The 17,958-nt window shown below is 49.6% G+C and overlaps 9 protein-coding genes across 9 annotated transcripts; 5 read left to right on the plus strand and 4 right to left on the minus strand.

Annotated features, from left to right (window-relative positions):
• Positions 1–1,069: 1,069 nt before the first annotated feature.
• On the minus strand, positions 1,070–1,954 carry N7446_001341 (oxygenase MpaB family protein; the record flags this gene model as incomplete). The annotated part of the gene is made up of 1 exon (XM_058510090.1): positions 1,070–1,954. One exon carries the CDS (start codon positions 1,952–1,954, stop codon positions 1,070–1,072), a length of 885 nt encoding a protein of 294 aa, XP_058375626.1.
• Positions 1,955–2,632: 678 nt separating this feature from the next.
• Positions 2,633–4,136, plus strand: N7446_001342 (DUF3712 domain-containing protein; the record flags this gene model as incomplete). The annotated part of the gene is made up of 3 exons (XM_058510091.1): positions 2,633–2,892; positions 2,964–3,388; positions 3,448–4,136. 3 exons carry the CDS (start codon positions 2,633–2,635, stop codon positions 4,134–4,136), a joined length of 1,374 nt encoding a protein of 457 aa, XP_058375627.1.
• Positions 4,137–4,980: 844 nt separating this feature from the next.
• On the plus strand, positions 4,981–5,396 carry N7446_001343 (copper fist DNA-binding domain-containing protein; the record flags this gene model as incomplete). Its single annotated transcript, XM_058510092.1, has 3 exons — positions 4,981–5,015; positions 5,073–5,233; positions 5,284–5,396. 3 exons carry the CDS (start codon positions 4,981–4,983, stop codon positions 5,394–5,396), a joined length of 309 nt encoding a protein of 102 aa, XP_058375628.1.
• A 465-nt stretch (positions 5,397–5,861) lies between these two features.
• Positions 5,862–7,674, minus strand: N7446_001344 (MDR family MFS transporter; the record flags this gene model as incomplete). The annotated part of the gene is made up of 2 exons (XM_058510093.1): positions 5,862–7,329; positions 7,400–7,674. 2 exons carry the CDS (start codon positions 7,672–7,674, stop codon positions 5,862–5,864), a joined length of 1,743 nt encoding a protein of 580 aa, XP_058375629.1.
• A 1,440-nt stretch (positions 7,675–9,114) lies between these two features.
• N7446_001345 (Zn(II)2Cys6 transcription factor domain-containing protein) lies at positions 9,115–10,598 on the plus strand (the record flags this gene model as incomplete). The annotated part of the gene is made up of 2 exons (XM_058510094.1): positions 9,115–10,233; positions 10,263–10,598. 2 exons carry the CDS (start codon positions 9,115–9,117, stop codon positions 10,596–10,598), a joined length of 1,455 nt encoding a protein of 484 aa, XP_058375630.1.
• A 566-nt stretch (positions 10,599–11,164) lies between these two features.
• On the plus strand, positions 11,165–11,443 carry N7446_001346 (uncharacterized protein; the record flags this gene model as incomplete). Its single annotated transcript, XM_058510095.1, has 1 exon — positions 11,165–11,443. One exon carries the CDS (start codon positions 11,165–11,167, stop codon positions 11,441–11,443), a length of 279 nt encoding a protein of 92 aa, XP_058375631.1.
• A 711-nt stretch (positions 11,444–12,154) lies between these two features.
• Positions 12,155–12,518, minus strand: N7446_001347 (uncharacterized protein; the record flags this gene model as incomplete). The annotated part of the gene is made up of 2 exons (XM_058510096.1): positions 12,155–12,282; positions 12,332–12,518. The coding sequence occupies 2 exons, from the start codon at positions 12,516–12,518 to the stop codon at positions 12,155–12,157; spliced, it is 315 nt and encodes a 104-aa protein (XP_058375632.1).
• Positions 12,519–13,902: 1,384 nt separating this feature from the next.
• Positions 13,903–16,146, minus strand: N7446_001348 (uncharacterized protein; the record flags this gene model as incomplete). Its single annotated transcript, XM_058510097.1, has 7 exons — positions 13,903–15,100; positions 15,156–15,281; positions 15,330–15,500; positions 15,554–15,613; positions 15,667–15,777; positions 15,840–15,895; positions 15,955–16,146. Coding segments are annotated over 7 exons (1,914 nt in total), but the record flags the coding sequence as incomplete, so codon positions are not given.
• Positions 16,147–16,533: 387 nt separating this feature from the next.
• N7446_001349 (uncharacterized protein) lies at positions 16,534–17,947 on the plus strand (the record flags this gene model as incomplete). The annotated part of the gene is made up of 3 exons (XM_058510098.1): positions 16,534–16,797; positions 16,860–17,372; positions 17,435–17,947. 3 exons carry the CDS (start codon positions 16,534–16,536, stop codon positions 17,945–17,947), a joined length of 1,290 nt encoding a protein of 429 aa, XP_058375634.1.
• Positions 17,948–17,958: the final 11 nt, after the last annotated feature.

Raw genomic sequence — 17,958 nt, forward strand, 5'->3', positions numbered from 1 at the left:
TTGTGTTGCATTTTATCTTATTTCATTCTTCGTCGCGTAATTGATACTCGCTTGCCTTGCCGTTGGAAGTCGAGGTTGAAGTTAGGGTTCTGTGACCATGCCACACAGCCCTCTCCTCAACCCTGTTTTACCATCAACAAACAACGAGGCAAGAAACTCAATTACTAAGTCATTTCCATTGCTGCCATTGATGAGTGGACGTGGCAGCTTCCTGCAGCGAGTTCCCGGTTGTCGTAACAACTGTTCAGAGTGAAGCCAGCCAAAGCTCCACCGACCGAACACAAGATCATGTGGGGTAACTCTCTATCGCCTTAAGCAAAGCAGGTTGGCGTATTATTTGGGTTGATGCGGATCCCACTAGTTGTACCGAACGTATGGATAGATGAGGAGTAGCGACAGGGGAGGTTGGGTAAGCCTAGCGAAGAGCGGCAGACAAAGGGGGAACCGGATGTCACGAGAGAAATAGGCTCGTCATAATGGCTATATTCACGCCATCATTGATATTCTTCGAGATCGTCAACCAACAATGGTATCGGGCGGGAAACATAAGATTTCTCGCGCCACCGACACAGTCCAATATGGACCGCCCAGCTTTCGGAGAACTTCCGGTGAACGACTTGCTATTGTTTTCCTGATACAGCAGTGACAATCGCAATTTATCGCAGCCAGTCGTTATCCAACATCCTGGCGTGGTTTATACTGCCACGCACATCACCTGCAGTCTATGTCACATCGACCGTAATCCATCTCAATCCAGCTGAAGCCTCTCGCCACTGCTTTCAACGGGCTCCTACAAAACCATTGAGTACTTCAGGCATTTTAGCTGATGTATCCAATAGAACCAGCCAACTGCATAGTCCCGCTCTAGGAGGTGGGGGGAGGGGGAATATTGAAGCTGAACGAAAAATTAGTCTCCCTTATACAACGAGTTTGGACAAAATGACAGGATGTGCACGCTGACTGTCGGAGTCTGTTTCTCTTGCTTTGACTTTCTTTCCTTTCTGAGGTTTTTCTCATTTTCAACCTCGACTTGTTTGTGTCTGTCTCAATCCCCTAAATAAACCAAATTCTATGTTCCTTTCCGGTAGCTCTGGTAGAATCTCAGCGGGTAAGAACGCCATTTTTTGGGCATGGCGGGGTACAGAGTGACAGAGAAGCCCATCCACGTCCGATAGAGCGCGCGCGTCATCGCGGTGGATCGGAGCTCGTAGGCTTCGCGCAGCCTTGGGGGCAGCATCTCGATAGTAATCCCGCGCAGGAGAGGCTTCATGGTCTGCACCCACTGCGGCATGTCGGTACTATCGCGCAGGTCCTTGGCGAATTGCGCTGCATCGCGGGAGACAGTCAGCTGGGCGACCTGGTGGTCCCAGTAGGTCCAGAATGCCTTGCGCGAGGCGGGCCAGGTATCCGGGTGTATACCCAGGTAGTTCGTCAGCAGAGTGAACTCGCTATAGGCTTTCTGGGCGGTGTTATAGTCGACGCGGCCGTAGATGCGCTGGTAGATGTCGGTCGAGGTGGAATATATGGTCGCGGCCATCCATAGCTGTAGGTTGGAGTGGTGTGCGAACTGAACGGTGTGGCCGCCTCCCAACAGTGGCGCCTCTCTGTTCCATAATAGATTGATTAGATCCAGACGTTCGGTGCGTGTTCCAAACACCAAGCACATAATGTTGCTGATGTGTGCCTGGAGGGCATTCAGGAGCTCGGAGGCGAGTTGCTTGTGGTCGCCAGAGGACATTTCTTCACGGATGCTGGGCAGCGCCGCTTGGAGCAAGAGGGCCGCCCCAGATCCGGTCAAGAGGATACCTTCTTGGAGAATCTGAGGTAAGATTTCTAGCTGCTCTAACGCACGAAGACGAGAGTCGGTGGTGGGAACGGTCTTCTCAGTTCCGTTTATACCGCTCAAGCCTGCCTCATACAGGTTTATAGGAGACACAGAGGAGGCGGAAGACATAGTGAGAATGCGAAATATAGAGCTAAGAATTGAAGAGACGATATGAGTTTTAATAAGAAGGGTGGAATTGAGAGAATCGAAGGAAAATAAGAGTGCAACACAGCCTCACCGAAGAAGGATCAAGGCTCTCGAGCCTAACCACAGTTTCTGCCCGTCACGCTGCGGGTCAATAGCGAAGCTCGGTCGTTCGGGAGGGGGATTTTCGGCCTTGTAATGGGTTTGTTTCCATTTAGAAGTCTTGCCCTTGGTGCCCCTCTGGGGTTATCAGTGGCAGTTCATTGAAAATGAGCATCTCAGCTGGCTGATCTTCGCCTTTCTGGATTACCGATGGCCAAAGGTGTGACTTATAGCCGAAGTCACACCTTTGGCCCAACGTGGACGGAAAAACATGTAGTCTCAGTCCACTTTTTGCTTCTTCTCCCTTTCTTGTGCTATCATGCACACACGTTAACCTCGTGAACTCCCCACCGACCAATCCGCTGTGAGCCCTGACTGGATGGAACTGATGGGACCGAATGCCCCCAAGTTTGGAGGATTGGCTCCACGGGCTTTTATCTTATCCCCCAATGATCCAATTCTCTTGTCTGTCCTAATTCCACACGCTACGGATACAGGATCTTCCCTCACCTCTCCTTTCACCAACGATTCTACTGGGTTTTGCATGTGCAGACCGTCACCATGGGGAAAACCACAGATGACCGACCAGCGTACCTGACCTCTGATGATGCCAAATACTCGCTCGGGCTGCATCGGGGCCCCATGCTGGCCAAAGAGCTCAATGAGAGCTCCGCACTAGAGCAGGTCGAGTCGGCCCGTGGAATCTCCCTAGAAACTCAGGAACGCACGAGGAAGGGAAAACTGGCGCGTCATTGGAAGCGATTCTGGTGCATTTATCTCTTTGCCAACATCATCTTCCTGGCAATTTTCCTGCCTATCTTGTGAGTTGCGTGCTATTCCAGATTCATCTGGCCTTGAGTCAGTCGTGCATCCGAAGCTAACAGCATATCAGCTTCTTAGTAGTCATTCCCGCAATCTCTCAGTTGGTCGTCGACAAGAGTGACCTAGTACTGGTAAGAGCGGCGGTAATGCAGCCGCAGCCGAGCTCAATACGATTGACCCTTCAGTCGGCCTTAGACCTGAAGATCGCCCTGCCGGTGCGCATCGAGCCAATCGAGTTGGATCTGTTCGTGCGTGACCGCGGTGTCTCCAGTCCATGGGGTGAGGCCACCATCCCTGGCATGACCATCAAGGGCAATACTACTCTAGGCGTGTCCGACACCCATACCCCGCTTCAAAATCTATCCACCTGGGTGAACTATGTGCAAAGTGTGGTCTTCCAAAAGGAATCTACATTGTCGATTAAGGGTGCCACCAATTCGTACCTCGGTGTACTTAAGTCTAAGGTCACCATGGACAAAGACGTCACATCCCCTGGTAGGTTGTTGGCTTGGAATTGACCCTCAATCTAGAAAAATGGTACTGATAGTTTTTAGCACTGAACCAATTCACTGGGTTCAGTATCTCCGACAGCGGCCTCGTCGCTCGACGGTCAGATGGCACCAACCTGGTCGGCAATGCGACTCTCCCAAATCCTTCCGTGCTGACGCTAGAGGTCGGTACCATCGTTCTTGATGTGAAAAGCGGCGACCTTGTGATTGGTAATGCCACTCTCACGGACGTCACTCTGGTTCCTGGCAGCAACACATTCCCTTTGACGGGAATCCTGGATTTCGGGACAATCTTCTCACACCTAGAAGAAGTGCTCTCCTCGCAGGCCAGTCTGCTCAAGACTGGAAACCTGACCCTCGACACGGTCACCAGATCGGTAACGTGGAACAGCACGCGGGTTCCCTATTACACCGAAGTGATGAGTCAGTTGACTCTAACTGCCAACGTGCCTATCGCTGGTCTCCTGAAGAACTCAGTCCACAATCTAATTGGAAGTAGCGAGGAGATTTCCTCTCTCCTTCGTTCATCTTCACATAGCAGCAGCATCAGTTCTATCTCAAGCCTGCTGAACAACACGGGCAGTAACAACACTAGCAGCCTCAAGAGTGAAGGTTCGGAGCTAGCTTCGAAGATAAAGAGCCATGTAGCAGTGCGTGACCTTTTGCGCGATGCACATCCTGTCAAGCGCGATATGATCATCGAAACAGTGGCAGAGATATACGCAAAGCTATAGAGCCGCGCCTTCATCGACTACAGCATGTATTTTCTTTTCTATTTCAAGCTTAATAATGCCAGTTGCACAAGATTGCCACTCGTTCTTCCACCTAGGCAGCTTTCGTTTACGCTTTTGGATTACGACTATGCTCTCTGTTGATGGGGTACGGAGTTGCGTATTTGTTGGTAGAGGGCAAACAGTCCACCCCGATCACGTCAGGCAAAACTTACAGATTTAGATCTCTGGTAGTGCTCGTCGATAAGTCTGTTCACACAAATGTGAGTTCTAATTACCCAATCACACCATCTCCCCGTAACTTCTTGAAATCCCACTATTAAACCCTATATAATTCTCATCGGAAGAATATAGCTCGTCAACCCGTACCTCGTAAATTCACACAGTACACAAAAATACCTTCTCCCAGTCATCAGTACTGGTTATTTTGGACCAAGGGTTCTTCTCTTGTTTTCAAATGATGTGGTCAATTTCATAGTGGATTTAGTCACGCACGCCTGCAGATTTGCGTTACAGTTTCTCTCACTGATGATGGAATGGTAGCGGCAGATTGTAAATATCTTGATCGTCGCCGTGCCCAATTAAGAGTGATATACGACTATATGTATTATCAGCCAGCCTGAAAGGTTTTAGTTGATTATGCGTGAGAAAACTCAATGCAGGAACAGATCGCGCTAACGTGTGTAACACCATGAAGGATGGTCACCGGTCGCCACCGACGCATATCAAGGCGTCTCGTCAAGGTCGGAAGAGCGCACTTGCGACAACAAGGACTTAAATATCGTCATCTGGCGATCTTTGCGGTTCTCTGGTCAGGCCACTGACAAAATCACACTTGCTCTTCACAATGCCTCTGGACGAGGAGGGAGCTAAGTGGTCCTGGTATACTTATCTGTCTGAAAATATCATTGCGGATGTGCTGATAATGCCCTGAACCAGCGAGCCATGTATTCGCGGTCATCGATCCTCAAAATGCCAGCATTTCGATCGATTGATGATAAAAGTGCGCAAGGCTGGACGTCCTCTTACTCAGTGTCCTCACCCGAAAGGAGCTTGCAGTTGCCAGAGGACATATATCGCAATGGCCAGAATCTCGAAAGGTAACCAGCCCGCGTTTCTTTCATGCTGGGATCTGCTAACGCGCTCCCAGGCTCGAGGTATCTTTGCCGACCTTTATACAAACTCCCAGAGAGTCAAGATGACATCTCTCAATCAACCCCAGCATATGTGCCCCTTATGGCGTCACCACATCCGTCTCGTTAAGGAAGGGGCAGAGTTGACTGCAGACGTAGTAGGTTATTGGTCTGGTCATGATTCAACTGGCTAGGGACTAATAGCGAAATCTTCAGCAATACATGTACATACTGAAATGGGGACGGCTCGATGGCAGTCTAATATAGCAGACGGGTCGATATCAATGGAGAGAAGACAACCAACCACTCCCATGCCCACCGTAGGCATAGAGAGTAGTCTCAGGAAGCGACTGAAGTACTGATCTTGAAGCTATATCATGAATGAAGAATCTGGTGGAAAAAGCTGTAGTCATATTGATGATGGATGGATGCCCTTCCTAGAAAGAGAAGACTGCATGCAAGCTTCCTAGGGCATTTGCGACACCTTGGCCAATAATACGCTACAGTCACAGATTCCACCACTACAATACGTAATCTCATCTTCTTGTTGCACCCACTTATTACCCACGTTTTAGATTTGTTTTCCTAATATCGATTATAGATCCCGCTTATTATCTTGCGAGTGAGACTCGTTCCCGGGATCATATTCAGCATCGGGAGTATCCCCCTGCTTTGTCTGAATGACGTCCTTTTCCGTCATACCATACTCTGTCTCAAGCTCCTTTCGCAAAGGCAGCTCTTTTTCCAAAAGCACCAGTATACAAGCAAGACCGCAAAAAGCAATCGATACCTCCCAGACAAGCTTGAGGGAGTCAGAAAATACCCCGATAACTTCGCTCTTCACCCGGTCACTTAGGTTGTTTATGAATGTATTGGACGCGTGCTGGTAGGCGTGACCGTTGGAGAGTTTCTCTCGCACAGTAGCATCTGAAATACGATAGGCATATTTGTTAAACTGATTGTTGAATATACTAGCGGGAATAGCCACGCCCCATATATTGCCGAAGCTACGCATAAATGCCCAGCTTGCCGTGGCAGCCGCCTGGTCCGACTCTGCAAGTGGGGCCTGGAAGGCAGGGAGCAAGGTGTTCAGGATCATTCCAGATCCGAGCGCGGCAATGATTTGAAAAACGACCCACTCCGCATCGGAGGAGTAGCGGTCGAGGTAGGCAAACAGGCCCATACCCAATGTGAGGATGATAAAACCTGCCAGGTGAAGGGCTTTGTACTTTCCAAATTTTGAGAGGACTATGACCGCAATCACGGCGCCGGGAATCGCAACGAGGGTAATGGGCAGCATCTTAACGCCTGCTCTGGCTGGCGAAGACCCCAAAATGGCTTGGAAGTAAACCGGAATGAAGAACAGCACCCAGTAGAGAAGAACCGTGAACAAGTATGTATTGATGAAGACCACAAGGGAGGTTCGATTTTTGAATAGGCGCGGTGGCACCACGGGCTCAGGACAGAACTTGGATTGTTCGAAGACCATAAATATAACCAGCCCAACAAGGCCCAGCACCAACGGCACGACGATCCGCCACGAGCCCCATGGAAAACGTGAGCCCCCGTAAGTCAATGCGCAGAGTATCGCTGCCGTAGCTGCCATGATGAGAACATTGCCGATATAGTCGATACGCTTGATCTTCTGGGAAAAGGTGGTATTGCTTTGATAGTTGGTGTGTAGAAACAGGAACAGAAGCACCAGCGCGAACCCGCCAACAGGCAGGTTGATGTAGAAGACCCATCTCCAAGTTGTTCGTTGAACAAAGATTCCACCTACAAGGGGGCCCATAGAGCTGCCAATAGAGTATACGGTGAGCACGATGGCGATGAAATTTCCGCGCTCACGCAAGGGAACGAGATCCGAGACGATCACATCGACGATCATGTTAATGCCACCACTTCCAATCCCTTGAACAGCGCGCCCGATGATGAGCATATTCGCGCCCGTTGCGCCACCACAGATGCCGCTTCCCAAGGTGAAGATGGCGACGATAAATATTGTCAACCATCGACGACCGAAGACATTGGCTAGCTGGCCAAATAAGGGCTGAACCGCTGCACTGGAGAATTCCCAGAAAGTGTCAGTTTCAGGCTCGGGTCACTACGACTGGTGGTAGGGGATAAAGATACCTGGTGAGGAAGAAGGCATTCGTGATCCAGATATAGTTGTCGCCAATGCCCAGGTCCTCCACAATCGTTGGCATTGAAGTCGAAACCACCGTATTCTCAAGTGCTCCCAAGAGACCGGTTACGCAGAGTGCAAAGATAATGGTCCAGAACTTGAACCCTCTTGTCATTGGCGGAGGTTTGGCGATCGCTTCCTCACTGCTGTCTTCCGCTCGGAGTCCATTTTCTTCTCGTAGCTCATTTTCCTCTCGCAGTTCGGGTTTCGTTTCCACTGACATGGCTGCGAGAAGTTGCAAAAGCACTGTGATACTATATCTAAGACAAGAAAAGGTGATTAAAATATCAGCACCAGTTTCTCTCCGTATGGAGCTATAGTCTCTCACCCGCCAACCTTATCCGGCTACTTGTCGGGTACCTGACGATTTCGATACCCGTTAGGTCTGTCAGCTCATCCGATTTTCGTATGCAGATTACTGGACAAGATTGGAGGTTGAAGAGAGAAAGATTTGGTTCGAAGAAATTGGACCTACCCCTTCGGTGACGGAGAGACAATCTGGCCGAGCTTTTCGGAGCATTATGGTTCTTCTTCGTTGGCCCCGATTCGGATTTTGCCATATCTTCAGATCCGATTCATGACTCGCATAAAAGGCATTCTCGTTACTAGCGATGTGTTTACTTGCATGCTGACTGCATTGGCCCCCTGTGGAGTGTGAGTTCGCAAGGCTTCGCGTAGTAGAACTAGTAAGATCAATACGATGCGCATCATAAATGGCCGAATCGATCTAGCGTAAGGTTCGGAAAGTTCCGAAAGTCAAACAATGCTAATCGGGGGGCTATTGGTCCGGGGTCCGTTAACCTCTCGAATCGCCCCGGGCCGACAAGTCCTGGGTCTCTTCGCACGATTTTCTATTCTGGCGTGTTCTCATAGATACATATGTACTAACGCAACACAAGAGTACATCTTTACATACAAAGCCAGAAGGGTAAGATGCTGGGCGATCTGAATTAGGATCAACCTATAAGTCTGAAGGAGTGCGAGGAAAATACAGTTGATTATTTTATTACTGCTAATAAAGATAGCAACTGAAACGAAGACAGTGGAGTGAATGCGCCCCCTGGTGAAAACACACCCGTACGCCTTTTTTCCCATCCTTTCACCGCCCAATATCGCTTAGTATCCGTCTATTTGACGCATTTGATGGCGTGAAATCAATTCACGGAATAGCATCGTATTGTTAGTTGGTGAGATAAATTGAAAATTGTTAGATCTAATATTTCAGGTGCACCATCCATTCCGTGAATTTCGTGCTGCAACGTTCAAATAGCAGAGAAAGGTGTGGATAATTGAGCCGATTGAGGCTACACCTCTAATATGCCTTTTCCCACAACTTCATGTCCACTAATTCACTAATTCAATTTAATCTGATGACTTGATTTGGAGAAAGTACGTTGTTGAAGAGTGGTGTTCGAAATTACACCCAGCTTGCAGCCTGATTAAACGCGCTAATCACAATCCCTGCTTCTTTTTGAGGGGGCCATCCTGTGATCTGGGGGTCTGCCTGCGAACTGCAATCTAACTCCAACTGGCATCCTTTGGGTGCTTGATGTCCACTAGTAATCGTGGTGCTCATCGGATGTCCAATGCCGCTCATATTTTTTTGTTCCATATCTGTTTCTATAACCCTTTTGACAGTCTATACCTCTAACCACCCCGCACAATGTCAATGTTGTCACCAGAAACTCACGCGCAGTCCCCCAAAAGATTCGCATGTGATAGATGCAGAGGACACAAATTACGATGTCCTCGTGAGGATCAGGCAGGCCAGTCCTGTGCGCGGTGCCTGCGCGCCGATGCCCCGTGTATTACAAGCAATCTGCGCCCTCTCGGACGGCCTGCACGGAAGATTACCCCGGGAAACAGCCATGGACGGGAACGACGCCCACGCAAGCCTGTAAGAGGCCAAAGCGGTACCACTGGTGACGAAATCGACATGTTATATGATATAGATCCCACCCAAATTTCAAACGATCCATTCGACGCCGAGAAACATCACGGGAGCAGGAGATCTGATGTCCCTTCGGAGGGCCAGGAGGTCCCGCATTTTTTTGGCTTTGATCCAGCAATCCTCTTGGGCCTCTCTGGGTTCAGCGATGATTTCCTGGAGGTCGGTCTGTCGAATGGCCAGAGCCCCGAGGGGGTTCCCTCGCTGAATGGCACGCATATCCCAAGCACAAGCGATGCGGAGAGCGCGTATGCCGGCACCATCCATAGATCTAGTAGCCAAAATTTAGATTCTGACTCCCTGAGAGCTGCAGATCCTTCCAAGCAGCCACGGAAGACAATGAGCAGCGCTGATGCCATTCAAAGGCTGTCTGTCCTGATTCAGTCGCTGAGCAAGCAACTGGACCGACTAAAGACCGCACCTTGGAGTGTCACTCTGGTCAATATCGTGTGTGCCAGCCAGGGCCAGGAGGCAGCCAATTCGAATCCCCTCGGAGAGGTCCTTCAAAGCACCTCCGAGTTTGTGCAAATCCTTCAAACAATCGCTCCCAAGACCTCTACAGACCAGCTGGGATCTGGGTTTCAGTCACCAAACTCGGATCCCACTACGCTGTCATCATCGGGGTCTAACATGTACTGCTCTCGCGTGGCAGCGAATTTGAACAACGCCGTGCAGCCGCTTCATATCAGCTCTTCGCCCTTTGGCCAACTGCACACTCCAGAATTAAGGATCCTCCCGCCTTCCGACCATTCCAAACCGGATATCTCGACCGCTCTAGTGATCCTGACCTGCTACATTCAGATTATCCAGATCTATAACATCCTCTTCTTGCGCGTCTGCGAGTCTCTGAAATGTCGCACCAGTCCATCTCATCACTCCAACCCGTACGGGGCCTCCAGCTTGGAGGATTTCCCGTGCAGTACGGGAATCTGCAGATCAAGATTCTCGTCCAGGTGATCATGCATCTTCTGTCTCACATCGAGCGCTTGCTGGGAACACCCGCAGAGTACCGTCTTGACCCTGCCAGCGGCTCCAGTGATGGTCTCTTCAGTAGTTCGGAGCTTACCGCGCTGTTGCGGATGGCGATGAGTCAAAAGGATGACAAGGAGAGTGATGGGATGGGTGTTGGATATATTTACTCGCTCAGGAAGATTATGAAAAAGATCCAGCGGATGTTGGAACTGAACCCTTTTTTATAGGTCTTCACAGCAGTTGCATTGTCTCGTTGATTATAATTCGCCGTGTTGGTTTTGACTGCGCCACGAGTTGTGAATGAGTGTTTGTGTTTCTATTAATGCACCGCGTCGACCGATCTGCCCGGCACACGTGTCACCACTTGGTTCAAGTCGCAGTCGGTTTAAAAAATACATATCCGACATGCGCGGAACCGGCCCCATGGCGCGTACCAAATATGCGAAGATGTAGCACCATGATTGGTTTATTTTCTTGGCGTATTGAATTACATCAAATCAGAATACCTAGTATCGGTCTCAGGTCTCGCTTATTTGACAATGATCTAAGACTTGTTCCGACTCGGACAAAAAGATCCGGCCGAATCCAGATCGCAAACAACTTGATATCCTTCTCCCAATCAATAGCATCTTTATTGGTTAGTTCCATGTCGGAAGACCACAGGAGCTTAGCCAAGATAATTCGGCCCTGGAGGTACTGGGCGCTCGAGCCGGGGCATCCCCGAGGCCCCTGTGAGAAGGAAATGCTCGTCGGTCATCGGACTCATATCTCGGATTGTAGAGCGGATGAGAAGATGACAAGCCATCGCTCAGGGTGGAAGGAACGGGCATCATTGAATAACGTTCGGAATGAGTGGTCGCGAATTCTCACCCAGCCCAAGTTGGGACTCTCCGAAGCGGATGCTGATATGATTTTCAACACAGCAGACGCAATCATACACAATGGGCCCGAAGTTTCTTATCTCAAGTCCTACCGCAGTCTCAAAGCTGCGAATTTTGAGGCTACTTCAAACTCATCCAATCGGCTATGGGCCGCCACATACCCTTCCACTTCGTCTCCACTGCAGGCGTGACCTTCTTTTCCCAGCGAGCCGTCTTCTCCGAAGAGTCCGTGTCATCTTACCTGCCTCATGCAGATGGGCTGGACGGATACACTTCTTCCAAATGGGCGGGTGAAGGATATTTTGAGAAGATTCATGATCGGTTCGGGCTCCCCATTACTATTTATCGGCCAAGCAGCATCTCTCATTAGGATGCCACGGAAACTCTCGAGCTGATGCCAAACCTTCTCCGCCTCTCCCGAATGTTGCAGGCAGCGCCAGTCTCACCTCAACTCCGCGGTAGTTTGAACATCGTTGCACTAGACACGGTCATTGACGGGACCATGAATGAACTTCGCTTGTCCCCATCTACTTCAAAACCGCAACTGAAATATGCCAATCTAATTCGGGATTCTGATATTCCTTTCTCGGAGTTAAAGGAATACATTGAGAGGGAAACTGGAGATGAGGTCTAGGTTCTCCCCCCGGCCGAATGAGCTAAGAGAGCAGAGAAATTGGGTCTTCTAGCTGTGGTCGGAACCTTTTTTTTGCAAATCTTGAGAATAGCGACCCTATCGTTTTCCCCCGGCTTACACATGTGCTTTGACTTACGCATGTATCTAATTGAGGAATCAACTCGGGAGGAATATTTGGTACGAGGGGTTTGGTCGATATGTTTGGTTAGAAACACCACAGTCAAATTGAAGGCCACCTCCCCAGCCACCCCATCCAGTATAATCTTTTTTAAGTTCCAAAAATCCAGTCATTATCTCTCTGCTCTTGGCTAGATTGCGGTTGCTGCTTTGCTTCGGGGCTTTTCCCGTGGTATCCCCAGCCCCAATGGCGGCGATGCTTCGGATGTTCAACACCATCTATACGACATTGTCAGTGTAGTTCGGACTAGAGAAGGTGGGCTCGTACTAGCTGATGTAGCAACAGGATCCTTGGCATGGGAGTCAGGCTGAGCAGACTGGGGCTTTTGATTCATTGGCTCTTGCACGGGAGGCTTTGCTGCGTCGGGAGACGTCGGTGCATCCATTGAGCCGGTCGAGTCTTGACGCTGGCGATTATGGAACGCGTCGGATGCTCTGCGGAGGATGTCTGACATGGTGGAATTTAAATTTTGCCAAATAATTTGATTTGAATGGTTTTGAATACTTTGTGATGTGCTTTGGAAGATGACTTGGTGCTCAAAAAGGCGCTATATATAATGCTGGCCTACTATAAGACTCATGATATCATACGGCCTGATTGGTACTGAGTCCTCGTGATCATTCACTCCTCGTATTCCTATGTTATTGGTAGAGAACGGGTAGCAAGGCCTATCAGCTCTGGACTATTAATCGCCACATTTATCGAATTTACCCCGCGATATAACCACCCCCTTATTCACTCCTTAGCGCTTAGACTTTCCACGACCTAATTAGATCCGGACCTAACCTAACCTAACCTAACTTTAGGTTAGTTTTTAGGTTATACTAGGCGACCTAATAGAACCCCCCGTAGTGGAACCAGTGACAGTAGTACAATAATGGCCTGAGGTGTCATCAAGTGCCTCAGGGGATATACAGTCTTCTCCCTCTAGAGATATTAGCATGATTCCATCATCCCAATATGACTACGGTGTTTCACCAGAACCCTCATTCATGATATAGCTTCAATACCACTGCGATAGCCACCTACAGGAACCGCTCTCTACGCCTGACCGGAGGGTGGGTGTGGTTGGTTGTGCTTTCTCTATTGATATCGACCCATCTGCTATGTCAGACTACCATCATGCCATCCCCATTTCATGAGGTAATAAATTGTCAGGACACCGACCTGCCAGGTGCCTGAAGCTGCCTAAGGATATACAGCACCCTTTGGCCGCCTAGTGAAGCGCATGCATAGGCTAGGACGACCGTGTATGTCGCTTCTCACATTAGATAAGCGCATTATATACCTAGTGCTCTCGCTAGCCATCGCATAGCAGACGAGCAATTAGTCTCTTATTGTACCTACACTTACATTTGCCGTTAGACTCTACTTCCCGAACTTATCCGACTACTCTACGGCCTCGCAGGGTCCTAACATAACCACTCACACGCTTCGCTTAGGCGTAAAGAGCAGTCTCTATAGGTGGCTTTCGCACTGGACTTAGCTATACCATAAATAAAGATTCTAGTAAAGAACTATAGTCATATTAGGATCATCGATGATGCTCATATCTCTCTCTCTCGAAAACTGCATATCTCCTAAGGCTTTTGTGATACCTTAGGCCACTAATGTCCTACTGTCACTTGTTCCACCACTACAATATATATGATAAGACCCATCCGAACTATCTGTCGCTTACTCCATACTTATTACAGACCGTCCTTATCATCTCGACTAACGATAGGGCCAGATCCTAATGGACTATAGTTGATCATGACCCGTTGCCGCTCCTTTCTCCACCTCATGAGTCTGACAATGGCCCAAACAGCTATACAAAACGATAAAATTGTACCCACCAACAGCCACGCAGGCACCTGGAAGACAAGCTGATTAAAGACCTGGAAGAAAGCACTTTGTAACTCAGGCTTCATATCTTCCTCACGGAATCCATGAGAGTCTAGGATATACTCTTCCGGCACTTCGGGCCACTTGTCTACTCCATCCAAAATGGCCATGGCCATGCCGTTTTCGAGATGCATCTCAAAGTGACAGTGCAGCAACCAGGCCCCGGGAGAAGTCACCTGATACCGCAGGACCACCCACATCGCTCCTGTGAACTCTGTGAGGAAGGTATCGCGGTAGGGTGGATTGACCAGATTGAAGTTCTCCGGATGATCGGCCATGGCCTTGCCGACGGAGGAGTAGTTCCAGATTCCCTGGCCAGAACCCAGCCGCCAGAACTTATTGGCATGCTTGTGCACGGCGTGCGGGAAGTCAACTGGCCAAAGGGGCGAGTGGCCCACCTGGAGGACGATATCCTGCCAGGTACCATTCTGAGTGCGAATGATCAAATCGTCGTCGTGGGCCTCGGGACTGTTGACGTTGTACAGCAGAGGACGGTACGCCGACCGGTCGGAAGGGTACTTCTTCTTGCCACTTAAAGTAAACTCCCAGGTCGAGTTGGCTTTGCCTAGGAACAGGACGTGCATTGCGTCACCATCGCCGGTGAAAGGAACCTTGGGTGGCCAGGGTGGCAGATCAAATTTGTCTAGAAAGACGATCCCTTCGCGTGTTGGCCAGGCGTTGTAGCCGAAGTACGGGTGCGAGCTTGTTGTGACCCCGAACCGATCGGGAGGACGGCGAGCGTCCGGGTCCCCGTTCTTGTATCGTAAGATACCGAAGCCTGTGATCATTTGCGAGTAACCACCGTCAGGCACGCGGATGGAGTAGTCCATTGGTTTCTTGTCGAGCCGAATGAGAGCCGAGTACCGCTCCCCGGCCCAGATTAGGAAGGTGTCTGCCCGGCGTGGTTCGATGTAGTGGCCGTCAACCTCGTAGATCCACATTTCGTGGTCGTCTATCGTGGGCTGCAGCGTTTTGAAGGTCGAGCCGCCGATCCAGTTGACACTGACCCATCGATCTTTTGCATCAACCTCAATGATCTCCGTGGGACCAGTGTGGGGGTTACAGCCTTCTTGTAAACCCGGAGGAATGGCTGAGACATTGCCATCCTTAAGCCAGGGGCCTTCGGTGGAAGGGACGAATGGGAAGCAGCTGTGATTGTCAATATTGCTTTCCTTGATATAAAAGAGAAGAAACATGGACATACCCCTTGTCGGTAATGGTATCGTTTGGCCAACTTTTGTGCATGAACGGAATTTGCTTATCAATGAGCCACTGATGACCAGGGCAATACAAGCTCCCTTTTCCGTTGATCAAAATACTATCAACACAGCTGCGACGGTTAGCATGTTAGAATGAGGGAGAAGAGTTCTTGTCGTACAATATCTGGAGACGGCTATTTGCATCGGCCTCTTTGTATTGTTCAGAGGTGTAATAATCCCAATCTGATAGAAGGATAATCTGCGGATTATTGGCAGCGCGTGCCATGGCTTGGATCTCCACTGGGTCTTCGCTGATCATTGCCCACGGTCCTGGGGTTCCTGGCTTCCGTCTCGAGTGTGTTAGCATTTTCTTGGGGCGAAGTACTAAAGACACACAGCATACCGAATAAATAGCGCCCCATAGAGACCATCTAACAAAGTGGCTCGGGAATGCGAATGGTACCTGATGCTCGATTAGTCTCAGTTTGTCCTTAGGGGAGCACACATAGTACGGACCAATATTGCCCGGGAGGATACGCAGTGAAACGATAGACATAGCTCTCGCCAGGCTCAATAGGCTTTTGGCTCAAACCCGGTACTCCATCTGACCATGGGGTATCTTGCATCCTGTTCGGTCATTATTAGTACTGCAGGTGCACAAGATATCTGACGACAGAGTTCAGGCTTACAGAATCCCATGCCAATGGATGGTGGTATTCTCGTGCATATTATTATGCACGACGATCTGCGGAGCTATCAGCCTTCACTATTTCCTCGAGCCTATTGAACCAATAAAGGTCATACTTCCACATCATCACCCTCATCAAAGATTAATTCAGGGGAGGGAAATTGTCCATTTGTCTTAATCATATAGCGACTCTGGCCATTGGGAGCACCTTCTTCCCAGGTCAGAGTGAGTTCCCGTTTGACATGCGCGGCAAATGTGGTGAGAACATAGCTCAAGAGCAGGAAGAGTATTTTGAAACGACACTTCATGCTGAAAAGTACACAAATCACAAAAATCGAAGAGAAAGAAAGAGTCGAGAAGGTCGGACGTGGTAAGATTCATAAGCCCTAGAGGACAGTCGTAGAGGCATCAACTACTCTGGCTTGCGTTTACAGAAGATGAACCTGAGTAATGTTTTTTAAAAAATTTTCTACTTATTCAACTTATTTTAATTGCATCGCCTAATTATCTCTTCACTGCATGGCGAAATGAACCTCTTGCATGGTATCTTCGGGGACCGAAAAAGTACTTTCCGATGTCGCAGAGGAACAATATGACAAGGCCGACACTATTTCCGCTTCTCTCTAATAAAATTACTCAGATATGCCCTGTAAGCCTAGGATACATTCCAGAACAACACGACTGAATCCTCGACCATGACCAACTCACCGCAATCTTCTCCCCTTGAGGTCTTGGCTGACCAAATTAGTGCTTCGGCCAAAATAATCGCAGCCTTCTGTGCCTCCACGGGCCATCCACACCCTTCCTTTGACGATATCAAGCTCAATGGCCTCAATACATTGCCCTGCTCTGCGCCTGCTGAGATTCAAGAGGCTCGACAGGTCATTCTTGAGAATGCTTACCGACTTGAGCAGCTCATCATCGAGCCTAACCAATACCTGGCACGATTGGCAGTCTACGTAAGTTTATAGACAACCCAAACATCTTCCCCTTCCAAACAAAATCCTAAGGATAAAATTAGCCTCAGCATCTTGCCGCAATTCAATGGCTCTGCCACTTCAAAATCCCCTCGCTCGTCCCGAGTGATAGCAATATATCGTACCCTGATCTCGCGGCTGCAGCCCACGTACCGCTCCACCAGCTCAAGAGTATAACTCGCATGGCTATCACGGGCAACTTCCTTCAAGAGAAAGTCTTGAATCAGGTTTCGCACAGCAAGACATCAGCGCATTTCGTATCAAACCCGTCACTGTGCGACTGGGCGCTGTTCCTGGCTGAGGATTCGGCTCCAATGGCGCCCAAGCTGGTCGAGGCGACGCTAAAATGGGGCGAGACAACGAAGAAGACAGAGACTGCCTTCAACCTGGCGCTGAAAACGGACCTGCCCTTTTTCGATTATCTCTCGAGCTCTCCGGAGTTTACCCAGCGATTTTCCGGATACATGAAGAACGTGGCCAAGGGCGAGGGGACAAACATCAAGCACTTGATTCAGGGGTACGACTGGGCGAATCTGGGAAACGCCACTGTGGTGGATGTAAGTCAATTGTTGCAAATGTTGGTTAAAACTTTCGGTTTTGCTAACTTGATTCAAAATAGGTGGGTGGCTCAAGCGGCCACGCTAGCATTTCTCTCGCGGAGATTTTCCCGCAGCTGAAATTCATCGTCCAAGACCTTCCCATGGTCATTAAGACTTCTGTATCCCAGGTCCCTGACGCTGTGTCCTCGCGGGTTACATTCCAAAGTCACGATTTCTTCACTCCGCAACCTGTGATTGACGGAGATGTGTACCTCCTCCGGATGATCTTGCACGACTGGCCCCGCGACGAAGCCCAAAAGATCCTGTCCCATCTGGCTGCGGCTCTGATTCGGCTTGGTGGTCGCATACTTGTGATGGATACCGTTCTTCCCAATCCGGGTAGTGCGCCGGTTAGTGAGGAGGCGCTTCTGCGTGTGCGGGATATGACGATGATGCAGACGTTCAATAGCCACGAGCGGGGGATGGAGGAGTGGGAGGCACTAGTGCAGGCGGCAGACTCGACCTTGAAGATAATCCGGGCCATTCAGCCTGTCGGTAGTGCGATGACGATTCTGGAGATTGGCCGGGACTAGTAGCGATAGCC

This window comes from Penicillium canescens (genome assembly GCF_028828765.1).
Source record: "Penicillium canescens strain IBT 15451 chromosome Unknown utg000002l_segment0_segment0, whole genome shotgun sequence".
NCBI lineage: Eukaryota > Fungi > Ascomycota > Eurotiomycetes > Eurotiales > Aspergillaceae > Penicillium > Penicillium canescens.